This window comes from Brachyhypopomus gauderio, unplaced genomic scaffold (assembly GCF_052324685.1).
Source record: "Brachyhypopomus gauderio isolate BG-103 unplaced genomic scaffold, BGAUD_0.2 sc54, whole genome shotgun sequence".
Lineage (NCBI taxonomy): Eukaryota > Metazoa > Chordata > Actinopteri > Gymnotiformes > Hypopomidae > Brachyhypopomus > Brachyhypopomus gauderio.
In genome coordinates this window covers 1,249,704-1,265,678 of record NW_027506878.1, presented here as the reverse complement: position 1 = coordinate 1,265,678, position 15,975 = coordinate 1,249,704, and the positions used below count along the sequence as shown (strand labels likewise).

At 45.3% G+C, this 15,975-nt stretch overlaps 1 protein-coding gene across 7 annotated transcripts in view; it reads right to left on the bottom strand.

The window, feature by feature from the left end:
* Positions 1–869: 869 nt before the first annotated feature.
* Positions 870–15,975, bottom strand: part of arap1a (ArfGAP with RhoGAP domain, ankyrin repeat and PH domain 1a) — a 32,761-nt gene continuing 17,655 nt past the window's right edge. For 6 of the 7 annotated variants that reach the window (XM_076987569.1, XM_076987572.1, XM_076987571.1 and 3 more), the window contains 6 exons: positions 15,499–15,612; positions 7,092–7,222; positions 6,814–6,896; positions 4,862–4,897; positions 1,846–1,909; positions 870–1,570 (listed from right to left, as the gene is read on the bottom strand). In XM_076987569.1, the coding sequence (XP_076843684.1) occupies positions 1,550–1,570; positions 1,846–1,909; positions 4,862–4,897; positions 6,814–6,896; positions 7,092–7,222; positions 15,499–15,612 (449 nt within the window). In that variant the 3' untranslated portion in view covers positions 870–1,549. The remainder of the gene's footprint in view (positions 1,571–1,845; positions 1,910–4,861; positions 4,898–6,813; positions 6,897–7,091; positions 7,223–15,498; positions 15,613–15,975) is intronic. The other variant, XM_076987573.1, reaches the window with a different exon arrangement.

Below are 15,975 nucleotides of genomic sequence, written 5' to 3'. Positions count from 1 at the left end.
TGTTGCACCACAGAGCTCAGCTTTCAAGACAGCTGTTGCCCCAAGCATCAGCATATATGATCGCTTAACAAGACTTTGCAGTGAACAGCCAGGGGCAAATACATGTGTCGGCATATTTATCAGTGTTCAGTTCACACTCATGACCCTTGACCTCTGTGCTTTGACCTTAGCACATGCACGACATCACAGAATTCCAGTTCGTTCTTTTCACTCTTTTAAAAATTTATGTTCAGCGTTTAAATTCAGCATTTACATTCATCTGCATGCTGTTGTGGTTTCATTGTTACCTATATGAAGCACTCTGAACTAAATTTGTAAATGAAATGTGATTGCCATACAAATAAATTTGCCATAGCATATATATATTGTCTTTTATGATCCTCTGAGTACAACACACACGTCCTTCTCAAAAGTTACTGATTAACTTCCCCTTGAGCCAAACCCTTGTGTCTGTTCTCTGGTGGATGTGTGATAGTTGTAAGATCAGGAAGGGCAGGGAAAACGAGACACATTAAAACACTCCCTGATACGACAGGGAAATATAAGTGTTCACATAGCTCCTTCAGCAACTACACAAAGTTTGAACATGTGTGTCACCACCAAGCAGCCAAACTCATCATGGCCTCCCTTAACCTGAGCGCAGAATAATGTGGCTAACCAATTTAAACAAAAGGACACAAGGTTTAATAAATGAATGAGAAGGTCATTTAAAAAATGTTTTATGAATAAAGAATGAACATATTATTGGGGTCAAAATGATTAAATCCACAGATATACTACAGCGGTGCAGTGAAACTGACGGTCCTAATGCGTGTAGCGTTTGCTACAAAATGTGACGCTGCGTCAATGAAACAAGGCGACACAGAATGTAGACTCGACTCGTCCGTTTATTTAACAAAGCGCATACAGCGCACGTTGAACATACAACTCACACACACACGTGAAAGACTAACAAAGACGAGCACGGGACACTGCGTGAACGCACATTAAATAGACAAACTACATCCCGAGTGATGAGACGAGGCACAGGTGAGACTGATGCACACAATCGAACACAACCACACCCACGAAGATACACAGACGCAGACGAATAGACATAGACAACATAAACACACGACCAAAGGGGAGGGGTCAGGGGCTGTACCGTGACACAAACTTGAATGTGAAGAATTACATATACAGTTCTTTATATAGTATAGTACTCTTTAAAGTATTGTACTCTTTATAGTACTCTTTAAAGTATAGTACTCCTTAAAGTATAGTATTTTGTACAGATATGTGATTTTTTGTATATTTAATGAAAATCCAGTAACAGCATTCATTTTATGAAAAAAGTGTGAAGTTGATCACTATCAGTATTAAAAGGTTATCTATCTATCATTATACTGTATAATAAACAGCATATATAAAACATTGTTACAAAACATTAGGAATATCAAAAAAAAAATTCCTAATACGACAAACATTTCTAGTTATTTAAGGCTAACAAACAAACACCAAAAAACCTAAAGAAAAGCGTCCAGCATCCATCTTGCGTCTCACACTTTTGTCATCCCAGGTCTTCACCATGCTGAGAGACAGACAGAGAAACAACAAGAAACAGTGAGAAATAGAGAGAAAAAAGGAGAAATGGAGAAACAAAGGAAAACAGAAACAAGGAGAAAGAGGGAGAAAAGAGAAATGGGTGAAACAGAGAGAAAGTATGATTGTAGTGCAAAATAATGTGTACTTTTGGACTTTTAGATGGTAAGGGATTAGTTGGCCAGGTCTGGTACTGGTGCTGTAGTAGTGTGGAACTGGTGTGGTACCGGTGTGGTACTGGTGCAGTACTGGTGTGGTAATCACCTGAAGGCTCATAATGGTGGCCATCCACTCTATGAGTTCATCTTCAGTCCCACAGCAAAGGTACCTGTAGAGCAGGGATGAGTAAGCACACTATCTGTATCTGTGTCTGTTCAACCATCTAAATCACATATGTCAAAGTCAAGGCCCGCGGGCCAGGTCCGGCCCGTGAATTGATTATCTATGGCCCCATGGATGATATTTAATTACTATTAGAACCGGCCCGCAGGCCACAGCCGCCCGATGGTGTTTTGCACGCACAAACACTACATTCCCCACAATGCAACGGTAGCCCGCGAAGTCACTGCAGCGCGCACAAGCGGCGAGGGTCTGCGTGGCAAAAATGACATAATCGCTGTGGCTCCGCCCGTGCGCGAGGGCGTCGCACGCTGTCGATTCGCGAGGTTGTGCACCTCTCGAATTTTGTAACTGCGCACCAGTTAAACTTAATTAAGTTAAATATTTATACAGCTATTCGAAATTATTCGAAATAATTCGCTTTTTAAATCACATTATTTAATGGTGGTTTATTTTCAAAACGCCCAATCTTAACGTCTTCACGTTCTCTCATGTTTCGTCCTGGAATTACAAGAGGCTCGTATTTGTTAACCTAATACAAGAGAACTGTTCAGACAGATATTTGTTGTGAAATGAAGCAGTTACAATTTCAAGCATTTTCAAGTACTTTAGCCTAAATTCCAGCACTTTTCAAACCTTTATTACTTTATTCATTTAATGTACAGGACATGTTTTCTTTGAAGGAAGTTTGTTTTTATCTGTTTGCTTGTTGAAAAATGTTTTCACTTGAAATTACTGACAGATCCATAAGAAAATATTGCTTTATTCATTTAAACATTAAATAATATACACTGTGTTAAGTCTTGGTTCAATAGGCTGGTTCAATAAACATTGAACCAGTCGGCCCTCGGCTTGTAGCAAATTTGGTTTTTTGGCCCTCGGTGTATTTGACTTTGACGTCCCTGATCTAAATGATCTGTATCCGTATCTATACTCTGAGTGGGCGTGGTCTAAACCTGAATCGGGCGTGGTTTAACCAGAAGTGTGTGGGGCTTAAATCGTTACATTATTTTAAGTCTGAAATTGATATAGATCAGAATTTGCGATATGCATTGTTTTTTGAAAACTATTAAAAGAACAGCCTCAAAATTGAGATTCAAATCTGTCACGTAGGGCAACGCCCCCTCTCGTAGCTGTCACTCTGGGTTCCCTCATGTCCGTGTTCCCTGCCTGTTTGTCCCGCCCTGCTCGTTGGTTTTGATTCCTCGTTTGTTACCACACCCCTGTGTCATTGTCATCACCTGCCCCTCGTTAGATTCCTTGTATTTAAGCCCCTGAGTCTCCCTTGTCCTTTGTCTGGTATTTTGTTTGTTTCATGTGGATGTTAACTGGTTCTATGTTCATTGCTATACCTGACCGTTTATTGTTCCCGTCTTTTGGTTTCCTGTTTGTTCTTGTGTTCCCTCGTGTTCAGTATGCCCGTGTACGCCTGTTTTACTGACTGCCCTCCCGTTATGGACCCTGCCTGGCTTTCTGACGACGATTATGGTATTCCCTTCAATAAATCTCGCTCTTCTCAGCGATTGTGTCCGTCTCCTCGCTCCGTGGCGCGAGCCACGTTACACAAATCAATGTTTTTGATCACAAAAATAAGATCTATGTGGACTTGGTAATTCATGCAAACATCCGGTGATGGCAAATGGAAATATGTCAGTGTTCACTGTATTCTCTCAAAAGCACCGCGTTCAGTATGAAGTTTCCAACTGACTTTATACTATGCAAACTATGCAAAAGCAGACCGGAGTGGAGGTAGTGACCAGCCTGACACCGTCTACATTACGAAACCAGTTCACCAAGTAACTTCATATAATCCAAACCCGAAATAGATGCGAGCTGAAAAAAACTTAAGCAGTACGGAAGCAAGCAATGTGAGACTCTGGCTGCAGAGACTGTAGTGAGGGGCGGGGGCTCTGTGTGACTGGCCAATCACAGATCGTCAAGACAGTCTGTTACCCAATGAGGATTTTCCTTCAAGACAAGCACAGATTTTGACGAGTTTTACTTGTATCATGCTCATTCTTGTCAAAAATGGTTTATCTGTACCGGATACTCGATTGAAACATGTCCCTGTTCTCACGGGGATTATTAGTGAGAAATACAGCTTGACAAAACCCTGCTATGTAGACTTGAAAACTCGAAATTTTATAGAACTAGCTAGGCATACATAGACATAATAAACTGAAGCAGTCACATAAAATCAGTAACAAAGTCAGCCTTTTATCAGCTTGATAAAACATCAATAAGATCAGAGATTTCTTGACTAAACCAGATCTTGAGAAACTCATCTTCTGTATCTAGCAGGGTTGATTATTGTAATGGCCTCCTAACAGGACTCCCAAGAAGGACAAACAGCTTCAGTTGCAAAATGCAGCTGCTTGAGGTCTTACTGGGAGGAAAAGAAGTGATCACATCACCCCCATTTTTACACCGAGCTGCTACAGGCTACCAGTGGAGGGAGCACAGCACATGACATGAGAACGTTGGTTAAAAACAAGCCATGCAGCTGTGTAAGCCTCCGAGCCCTGTTTGATGGCACAGAGGAGAAGTTCTACCACGAGCCAGTTGTAGTAGTCCAGTCTGGAGATGCCAAGGGCCTGGACAAACATCTGAGGGGCTTCCGCAAAGGAAAATGGGTGGAATTTCATAATGTCGTAGTGAAGAAACTTCCATAACTGAGTTAAGTGAATAATATGAGGAGAGAATTCAAGTTGGACAATCTTATTGAATGGTTGAGTTGATTGAGTTGGTATCCCTAGGTTGGATCACTCCTCGGGTGGAGTGATCCAAGAGTTCATCCCGGGGCCTTGATTTGGAGAGGGATCTCACATGATAATCCCACACTGTCACAGAGCCAACAGTGAATCACCTCTACATTGTTTTTGTGTTTAGTTTAGGTTTTATCTGGATTTGGAAAACTAGATCAATGTGTGCAGTTACTCACCACTGACGCTGTTCATGAAACATGGTTAGTCCCCACCTGAAAATTAATTAATGAGCAATAGCTTCAGGAATATCACTCTTGAATATCACTCCTATCACATATCAAAATGATGTGTGTGTAATTTCAGTATAGATGGCAGTATAGTTTTTGTGATCGTGTGCAATTACAATTTTCTGACTGAGGGATATTAAATATTAGACTGATTCGTGACAACATCAGTAAGTATTCAACAAAGCTGCTGCTTTATCATCGTTCACAGAATGATGTGTTTCACACCTCATTTAGGGGATTTGGGGGGCCAAGGTTGTTGTGACAGCCTCACCCTACCCCAGAACCGCTTCTGGTATAGGTGTCTGTAGTTTGGGTGTGTGCAATTACAGTGTAGATGGCTGTAGTTTGTGTGTGTGTATGTGTGTGTAATTATGATCTAGGTGGCTGTAGTTTATATGATTGTGTGTAGTTATCATTAACGTAAGTTGTTGAGCGGGGGGGACCGTAAAACGTTACCGGAGGGGTTTAAAATGGACACAGCAAGAAAAAAAAACAGATTTAAAGTGTGCAGAAACTGAATCGTGGTTTGAACTAACCTAGTTTTTTTTGCCGGGACTGAATATTAAAAAGAAGAAAAACCGGGACAAACCGGGACAGCCCGGGAAAACCGGGACAGGTGGCAACACTACCCTGTACACGGCGGTGTCGCGCTGGTTTTGAGGTGTGTAGGACTCAAGTGCAAATCCACAACGAATAAACGCCAAAACGGGCAAACGGAAACCTCCGCGGATGCGGGAAAACCAAAACACCTCAAAGGAAAATGCCAAAAACGGAATAACGGAAACCTCGGCGATAGCGGGAGAACTAAAACAAAAAACCCCAAAGGGAAAAACAGCTCAACGCTACGGAGGAATCTCGACGTGCAACAAAACCAGGTAAGTAAACCACAAAAGAAAACAACACGCGGATAATAATCAACGCGTCGATACAGCGAAAGAAAAGGAGGAGAACCAAAAAACACACGGAGAACAGCTCAACGTGTCAAAGTAAATAAGAGACGAGGGAGGGGATATGAAGCTTAGGTACAAGACCTAGAACTTCTACCTGGGATACCTGTCGGTCTGTCAACCAGAACACTGGCAGACAAACCAACACAGAAATAAAGGAAAAGAGAAACAGCAGAGAAGAAGGCAGAAAAAGAGAGAAAGACTGAGAACACTCAGGGAGAAAAACTAGAGAGCAGGCGAATGAAACGCAGAAAGAATAAACAGGCGAGAGACAAATGGCTTGGGCTGTGAGTGTAACAGCAATGGGCTGCTGAAGTTGCTCGCACTAAATAGGCTGCAAACACCTGTAGCCTATTGCGTCTGACTCCTCCTAGTGGCGACCGGAGGAACGCGCCTGGGTCCAACCCTGACAGAAGGTTGTAGTATGTATGTGTGCATGTGTGTGTGTTTGTGTGTAATTACGGTATAGGTGGCTGTGGTTTGTGTTTTGGTGTTATTACAGTGTAGGTGACTGTAGTTTATGTGTGTGTATGTGTAAATACAGTGTAGGTGGCTGTGGTTTATGTGTGTGTATGTAATTACAGTATAGGTGGCTGTAATGTATATATGTAAGTGCAGCGTCGGGCGCGGGCCCCGGACCCGACCACATCACTCACGTATGGGATCTGGACCCATATGATTGTAAAGCTGCTTTGTGACACCATGTGTTGTGAAAAGCGCTATAGAAATAAATTTGACTTTGACTCTGACTTTGATGTGTGTGTGTGTGTGTGTGTGTGTGTGTGTGTGTGTGTGTGTGTAATTACAGTGTCGACGGCTGTAGTTTGTATGTGTGCATATGTGTGTGTGTGTGTGTGTAATTACGGTGTAGGTGGCTGTATTATGTGTGTGGGTGTATGTGTGTGTGTAATTACAATGTAGGTGGCTGTAGTTTGTGTGTGTGTGTGTAATTACGGTGTAGGTGGCTGTAGTTTACTCCTGTAGCCTTGGTACACCTTAATTTCTTGTACAGGCCACTCCTTCTCACACTGAGAACCCTGCAATAAAAGTACACACACACACACACACACACACACACACACACACACACACACACACACACACACACACACACAATACTGAGCACACGTAGTCTATTCTGAATATTTCTCCACTATTTTTAAAGTAAATTATTTAATGTAATCCCATATATCATCTGTTTACTCCATCTTTACACATATGCACAGACACACCTGCAGTTCTCTGTACAGCCTGAAGGTGGAGCCGCTGAGCTCACAATGGCGGCTGGAGAAGCCCTTGGCCTTGCTGCCCTTGACTTCACACACATGCAGTGTTCCCAGCTTACACACCTCCTCTTTACCATCTGAGCCAACATCAGAGCCAGAAAAGACCACCAGGCCGCAAGTATAACAACAATAATAATACATAAATAAACCGATAAATAAATTAAGACGTAAGATAATAATAAATACACACATATAGAAGATAAAAACAACATTAATAAGTAGTAGTAGTGGAAGAAGAAGACGTTAAATTCATATATGACCTTTCACAAACCCAAGGACTCTTTACACTTGGGTGGTGGTGGGGGGTCTGGGTAGGATAAAGACCTGTAAAGGGGAAGGTTTTCAGCTGATGTTTAAAGGAACACAGAGAAGAACAGTCACACAGAGACCAGGGCAGAGAAAGAACAGTCACACAGAGACCAGGGCAGAGAAAGAACAGTTCCAAAAATTAATAAGGTAACAGCAGGGGGAAGAGCCTTTTCTTGTAAGGCCCCCCAGCTTTGGAATAATCTTCCTAAATGCATCCGGGACTCCGACACAGTCACAATCTTTAAGTCTAGGTTGAAAACCCACTTATTTAGTTTAGCGTTTGATAATTAATATCCCCCCTTAGATAAAAGTACAGATCCAGGGGTTCATAGACGAAGGGTTTTATGGTAGACTGGGGCGCTGGTGCTGTCGTCCTGTCACTGCTCGTGGTCACTCAAGTTTGTTGACAGTGCAGTGGACGGATGCCATTGTCTCAGAATGCCCCCAAGCCTATGTTACCTTCTGGTTCTGCCTTTTTAGCTAGGCTGTAATAATTTAACTAAATGCCGGAGTTGCTGCCACACTCCAGAAATGTTTATAATTTTACCTGTCCTGTATATGTCCTCATACAGAGCTAATTTTCCCTGTTTCATTTCTCCACATGGCTGCCCGCCTGCTTGAGGAATAATGAGATGAGGAGACCAGCGATCCATCCTGAGCCAGCCACCTCCTGCCTAACCGGATGCATACATCATGATGGACATTATTACATATTTTTCCTTTTCTTTCTCTTCTTTCTGTCTAAATTGTTGTTGTCATGGTGACCGGTGTCGGCCAGAGGAGGATGGGTTCCCCCCCTGAGTCTTGGTTCCTCTCAAGGTTTCTTCCTCATGCAAAAAACTAGGGAGTTTTTCCTTGCCACTGTCGCCTTTGGCTTGCTCACTGGGGGCTAGGACTCGGCACTTGTAAAGCTGCTTTGTGACAACAACTGTTGTAAAAAGCGCTATATAAATAAAATTTGATTGATTGATTGATTGAGTCACACAGAGACCAGGGCAGAGAAAGAAAGGTCAGATAGAGATCAGGGCAGAGAAAGAACAGTCACACAGAGATCAGGGCAGAGAAAGAAAGGTCAGATAGAGATCAGGGCAGAGAAAGAACAGTCACACAGAGATCAGGGCAGAGAAAGAACAGTCACATAGAGACCAGGGCAGAGAAAGAACAGTCACACAGAGATCAGGGCAGAGAAAGAACAGTCACACAGAGACCAGGGCAGAGAAAGAACAGTCACATAGAGACCAGGGCAGAGAAAGAACAGTCACACAGAGACCAGGGCAGAGAAAGAACAGTCACACAGAGATCAGGGCAGAGAAAGAACAGTCACACAGAGACCAGGGCAGAGAAAGAACAGCCACACAGAGACCAGGGCAGAGAAAGAACAGTCACACAGAGACCAGGGCAGAGAAAGAACAGTCACACAGAGACCAGGGCAGAGAAAGAACAGTTATACAGAGACCAGGGTAGAGAAAGAACAGTCACACAGAGACCAGGGCAGAGAAAGAAAGGTCAGATAGAGATCAGGGCAGAGAAAGAACAGTCACATAGAGACCAGGGCAGAGAAAGAACAGTCACACAGAGACCAGGGCAGAGAAAGAACAGTCACACAGAGACCAGGGCAGAGAAAGAACAGTCACACAGAGACCAGGGCAGAGAGAGAACAGTTATACAGAGACCAGGGCAGAGAAAGAACAGTCACACAGAGACCAGGGCAGAGAGAGAACAGTTATACAGAGACCGGGGCAGAGAAAGAACAGTCACACAGAGACCAGGGCAGAGAGAGAACAGTTATACAGAGACCAGGGCAGAGAAAGAACAGTCACACAGAGACCAGGGCAGAGAAAGAAAGGTCAGATAGAGATCAGGGCAGAGAAAGAACAGTCACATAGAGACCAGGGCAGAGAAAGAACAGTCACACAGAGATCAGGGCAGAGAAAGAACAGTCACACAGAGACCAGGGCAGAGAAAGAACAGTCACACAGAGACCAGGGCAGAAAAAGAACAGTCACACAGAGACCAGGGCAGAGAAAGAACAGTCACATAGAGACCAGGGCAGAGAAAGAACAGTTATACAGAGACCAGGGTAGAGAAAGAACAGTCACACAGAGATCAGGGCAGAGAAAGAACAGTCACACAGAGACCAGGGCAGAGAAAGAACAGCCACACAGAGACCAGGGCAGAGAAAGAACAGTCACATAGAGACCAGGGCAGAGAAAGAACAGTCACACAGAGATCAGGGCAGAGAAAGAACAGTTATACAGAGACCAGGGTAGAGAAAGAACAGTCACACAGAGATCAGGGCAGAGAAAGAACAGTCACACAGAGACCAGGGTAGAGAAAGAACAGCCACACAGAGACCAGGGCAGAGAGAGAACAGTTATACAGAGACCAGGGCAGAGAAAGAACAGTCACACAGAGACCAGGGCAGAGAAAGAAAGGTCAGATAGAGATCAGGGCAGAGAAAGAACAGTCACATAGAGACCAGGGCAGAGAAAGAACAGTCACACAGAGACCAGGGCAGAGAAAGAACAGTCACACAGAGACCAGGGCAGAGAAAGAACAGTCACACAGAGACCAGGGCAGAGAAAGAACAGTCACATAGAGACCAGGGCAGAGAAAGAACAGTTATACAGAGACCAGGGTAGAGAAAGAACAGTCACACAGAGATCAGGGCAGAGAAAGAACAGTCACACAGAGACCAGGGCAGAGAAAGAAAGGTCAGATAGAGATCAGGGCAGAGAAAGAACAGTCACAGATAGACCAGGGCAGAGAAAGAACAGTCACACAGAGATCAGGGCAGAGAAAGAACAGTCACACAGAGACCAGGGCAGAGAAAGAACAGTCACACAGAGATCAGGGCAGAGAAAGAACAGTCACACAGAGACCAGGGCAGAGAAAGAACAGTCACACAGAGACCAGGGCAGAGAGAGAACAGTTATACAGAGACCAGGGCAGAGAGAGAACAGTTATACAGAGACCAGGGCAGAGAAAGAACAGTCACACAGAGACCAGGGCAGAGAGAGAACAGTTATACAGAGACCAGGGCAGAGAAAGAACAGTCACACAGAGACCAGGGCAGAGAAAGAAAGGTCAGATAGAGATCAGGGCAGAGAAAGAACAGTCACACAGAGACCAGGGCAGAGAGAGAACAGTTATACAGAGACCAGGGCAGAGAGAGAACAGTTATACAGAGACCAGGGCAGAGAAAGAACAGTCACACAGAGACCAGGGCAGAGAGAGAACAGTTATACAGAGACCAGGGCAGAGAAAGAACAGTCACACAGAGACCAGGGCAGAGAAAGAAAGGTCAGATAGAGATCAGGGCAGAGAAAGAACAGTCACACAGAGACCAGGGCAGAGAAAGAACAGTCACACAGAGACCAGGGCAGAGAAAGAACAGTCACATAGAGACCAGGGCAGAGAAAGAACAGTTATACAGAGACCAGGGTAGAGAAAGAACAGTCACACAGAGATCAGGGCAGAGAAAGAACAGTCACACAGAGACCAGGGCAGAGAAAGAACAGCCACACAGAGACCAGGGCAGAGAAAGAACAGTCACATAGAGACCAGGGCAGAGAAAGAACAGTCACACAGAGATCAGGGCAGAGAAAGAACAGTTATACAGAGACCAGGGTAGAGAAAGAACAGTCACACAGAGATCAGGGCAGAGAAAGAACAGTCACACAGAGACCAGGGTAGAGAAAGAACAGCCACACAGAGACCAGGGCAGAGAGAGAACAGTTATACAGAGACCAGGGCAGAGAAAGAACAGTCACACAGAGACCAGGGCAGAGAAAGAAAGGTCAGATAGAGATCAGGGCAGAGAAAGAACAGTCACATAGAGACCAGGGCAGAGAAAGAACAGTCACACAGAGATCAGGGCAGAGAAAGAACAGTCACACAGAGATCAGGGCAGAGAAAGAACAGTCACACAGAGACCAGGGCAGAGAAAGAACAGTCACACAGAGATCAGGGCAGAGAAAGAACAGTCACACAGAGACCAGGGCAGAGAAAGAACAGTCACACAGAGACCAGGGCAGAGAAAGAACAGTCACATAGAGACCAGGGCAGAGAAAGAACAGTCACACAGAGATCAGGGCAGAGAAAGAACAGTCACACAGAGACCAGGGCAGAGAAAGAACAGTCACACAGAGACCAGGGCAGAGAAAGAACAGCCACACAGAGACCAGGGCAGAGAAAGAACAGTCACACAGAGACCAGGGCAGAGAAAGAAAGGTCAGATAGAGATCAGGGCAGAGAAAGAACAGTCACATAGAGACCAGGGCAGAGAAAGAACAGTCACACAGAGATCAGGGCAGAGAAAGAACAGTCACACAGAGATCAGGGCAGAGAAAGAACAGTCACACAGAGACCAGGGCAGAGAAAGAACAGTCACACAGAGACCAGGGCAGAGAAAGAAAGGTCAGATAGAGATCAGGGCAGAGAAAGAACAGTCACACAGAGATCAGGGCAGAGAAAGAAAGGTCAGATAGAGATCAGGGCAGAGAAAGAACAGTCACATAGAGACCAGGGCAGAGAAAGAACAGTCACACAGAGACCAGGGCAGAGAAAGAACAGTCACACAGAGACCAGGGCAGAGAAAGAACAGTCACACAGAGACCAGGGCAGAGAGAGAACAGTTATACAGAGACCAGGGCAGAGAAAGAACAGTCACACAGAGACCAGGGCAGAGAGAGAACAGTTATACAGAGACCGGGGCAGAGAAAGAACAGTCACACAGAGACCAGGGCAGAGAGAGAACAGTTATACAGAGACCGGGGCAGAGAAAGAACAGTCACACAGAGACCAGGGCAGAGAAAGAAAGGTCAGATAGAGATCAGGGCAGAGAAAGAACAGTCACATAGAGACCAGGGTAGAGAAAGAACAGTCACACAGAGATCAGGGCAGAGAAAGAACAGTCACACAGAGACCAGGGCAGAGAAAGAACAGCCACACAGAGACCAGGGCAGAGAAAGAACAGTCACATAGAGACCAGGGCAGAGAAAGAACAGTCACACAGAGATCAGGGCAGAGAAAGAACAGTTATACAGAGACCAGGGTAGAGAAAGAACAGTCACACAGAGATCAGGGCAGAGAAAGAACAGTCACACAGAGACCAGGGTAGAGAAAGAACAGCCACACAGAGACCAGGGCAGAGAGAGAACAGTTATACAGAGACCAGGGCAGAGAAAGAACAGTCACACAGAGACCAGGGCAGAGAAAGAAAGGTCAGATAGAGATCAGGGCAGAGAAAGAACAGTCACATAGAGACCAGGGCAGAGAAAGAACAGTCACACAGAGATCAGGGCAGAGAAAGAACAGTCACACAGAGATCAGGGCAGAGAAAGAACAGTCACACAGAGACCAGGGCAGAGAAAGAACAGTCACACAGAGACCAGGGCAGAGAAAGAACAGTCACACAGAGACCAGGGCAGAGAAAGAACAGTCACATAGAGACCAGGGCAGAGAAAGAACAGTTATACAGAGACCAGGGTAGAGAAAGAACAGTCACACAGAGATCAGGGCAGAGAAAGAACAGTCACACAGAGACCAGGGCAGAGAAAGAAAGGTCAGATAGAGATCAGGGCAGAGAAAGAACAGTCACATAGAGACCAGGGCAGAGAAAGAACAGTCACACAGAGATCAGGGCAGAGAAAGAACAGTCACACAGAGACCAGGGCAGAGAAAGAACAGTCACACAGAGATCAGGGCAGAGAAAGAACAGTCACACAGAGACCAGGGTAGAGAAAGAACAGCCACACAGAGACCAGGGCAGAGAGAGAACAGTTATACAGAGACCAGGGCAGAGAAAGAACAGTCACACAGAGACCAGGGCAGAGAGAGAACAGTTATACAGAGACCAGGGCAGAGAAAGAACAGTCACACAGAGACCAGGGCAGAGAGAGAACAGTTATACAGAGACCAGGGCAGAGAAAGAACAGTCACACAGAGACCAGGGCAGAGAAAGAAAGGTCAGATAGAGATCAGGGCAGAGAAAGAACAGTCACATAGAGACCAGGGCAGAGAAAGAACAGTCACACAGAGATCAGGGCAGAGAAAGAACAGTCACACAGAGACCAGGGCAGAGAAAGAACAGTCACACAGAGACCAGGGCAGAGAAAGAACAGTCACACAGAGACCAGGGCAGAGAAAGAACAGTCACATAGAGACCAGGGCAGAGAAAGAACAGTTATACAGAGACCAGGGTAGAGAAAGAACAGTCACACAGAGATCAGGGCAGAGAAAGAACAGTCACACAGAGACCAGGGCAGAGAAAGAACAGCCACACAGAGACCAGGGCAGAGAAAGAACAGTCACATAGAGACCAGGGCAGAGAAAGAACAGTCACACAGAGATCAGGGCAGAGAAAGAACAGTTATACAGAGACCAGGGTAGAGAAAGAACAGTCACACAGAGATCAGGGCAGAGAAAGAACAGTCACACAGAGACCAGGGTAGAGAAAGAACAGCCACACAGAGACCAGGGCAGAGAGAGAACAGTTATACAGAGACCAGGGCAGAGAAAGAACAGTCACACAGAGACCAGGGCAGAGAAAGAAAGGTCAGATAGAGATCAGGGCAGAGAAAGAACAGTCACATAGAGACCAGGGCAGAGAAAGAACAGTCACACAGAGATCAGGGCAGAGAAAGAACAGTCACACAGAGATCAGGGCAGAGAAAGAACAGTCACACAGAGACCAGGGCAGAGAAAGAACAGTCACACAGAGACCAGGGCAGATAAAGAACAGTCACACAGAGACCAGGGCAGAGAAAGAACAGTCACACAGAGACCAGGGCAGAGAAAGAACAGTCACATAGAGACCAGGGCAGAGAAAGAACAGTCACACAGAGATCAGGGCAGAGAAAGAACAGTCACACAGAGACCAGGGCAGAGAAAGAACAGCCACACAGAGACCAGGGCAGAGAAAGAACAGTCACATAGAGACCAGGGCAGAGAAAGAACAGTCACACAGAGATCAGGGCAGAGAAAGAACAGTTATACAGAGACCAGGGTAGAGAAAGAACAGTCACACAGAGATCAGGGCAGAGAAAGAACAGTCACACAGAGACCAGGGTAGAGAAAGAACAGCCACACAGAGACCAGGGCAGAGAAAGAACAGTTATACAGAGACCAGGGTAGAGAAAGAACAGTCACACAGAGATCAGGGCAGAGAAAGAACAGTCACACAGAGATCAGGGCAGAGAAAGAACAGTTATACAGAGACCAGGGTAGAGAAAGAACAGTCACACAGAGATCAGGGCAGAGAAAGAACAGTCACACAGAGACCAGGGCAGAGAAAGAACAGTCACATAGAGACCAGGGTAGAGAAAGAACAGTCACACAGAGATCAGGGCAGAGAAAGAACAGTCACACAGAGATCAGGGCAGAGAAAGAACAGTCACACAGAGACCAGGGCAGAGAAAGAACAGTCACACAGAGACCAGGGCAGAGAAAGAACAGTCACACAGAGACCAGGGCAGAGAAAGAACAGTCACACAGAGATCAGGGCAGAGAAAGAACAGTCACACAGAGATCAGGGCAGAGAAAGAACAGTTATACAGAGACCAGGGCAGAGAAAGAACAGTTATACAGAGACCAGGGCAGAGAAAGAACAGTCACACAGAGATCAGGGCAGAGAAAGAACAGTTATACAGAGACCAGGGCAGAGAAAGAACAGTTATACAGAGACCAGGGCAGAGAAAGAACAGTCACACAGAGACCAGGGCAGAGAAAGAACAGTCACACAGAGATCAGGGCAGAGAAAGAACAGTCACACAGAGACCAGGGCAGAAAGTTCCAGAGTGTAAGAGGATCAGCACTGAAGGATCCGTTCACCCAGGGTTACGAGATGTGTGTGAGAGTAAAGTCCAGAGCTGAAGGATGTACAGGTGTCAGAGGGACAGAATATATGACCAAGAAAGACAGAGACAGAGAGACAGAGACAGAGAGACAGGCAGCAGCTAGACCTCGTAGAGCTCTGATGGAGCTTAGAAGGATCTCATGGTTCATCCAGGAGATAACACTGCATCTCCTGGATGGTACTTACTCAAGTACTTATTGATGTCACTGGTGTAATGACTTCTTTTGACCAGCAGGTGGCTCTGTGGGCTAAGAGAATAATAGACTGGTAGCACTTCCTCCTTGTAGTGCAGCTCTCGCTCTGAGAAGCAGAAACAGACATTTTGCTTTATTTGAATCTTTGAATATGTGTTTATGTCTATTTCATCACTGTTGATATCATTTGGTTTGAAAGCACTGTCTGGGGTACAAAAGTATTCCTGTCAAATATTTTGCAGAATATCGATATTTAGCCATCTGTTTTCAGTCCTGCCACCCGTGATACAGATGTGTGGACACGACTTGAGCTTCTCTGGAAGCATGTGTGTGTAATTCCAGAGAAGCTCAAGTCACGTTCACGTTCTTAGTCCAATAATCTGCACTTGAGTAGCTCTTCGTTTACAAGGACATTGTCAGTTGTTTTGTCAGCTTGGCCATCAACTGTGTTTGAGAAGAAAAACAAATT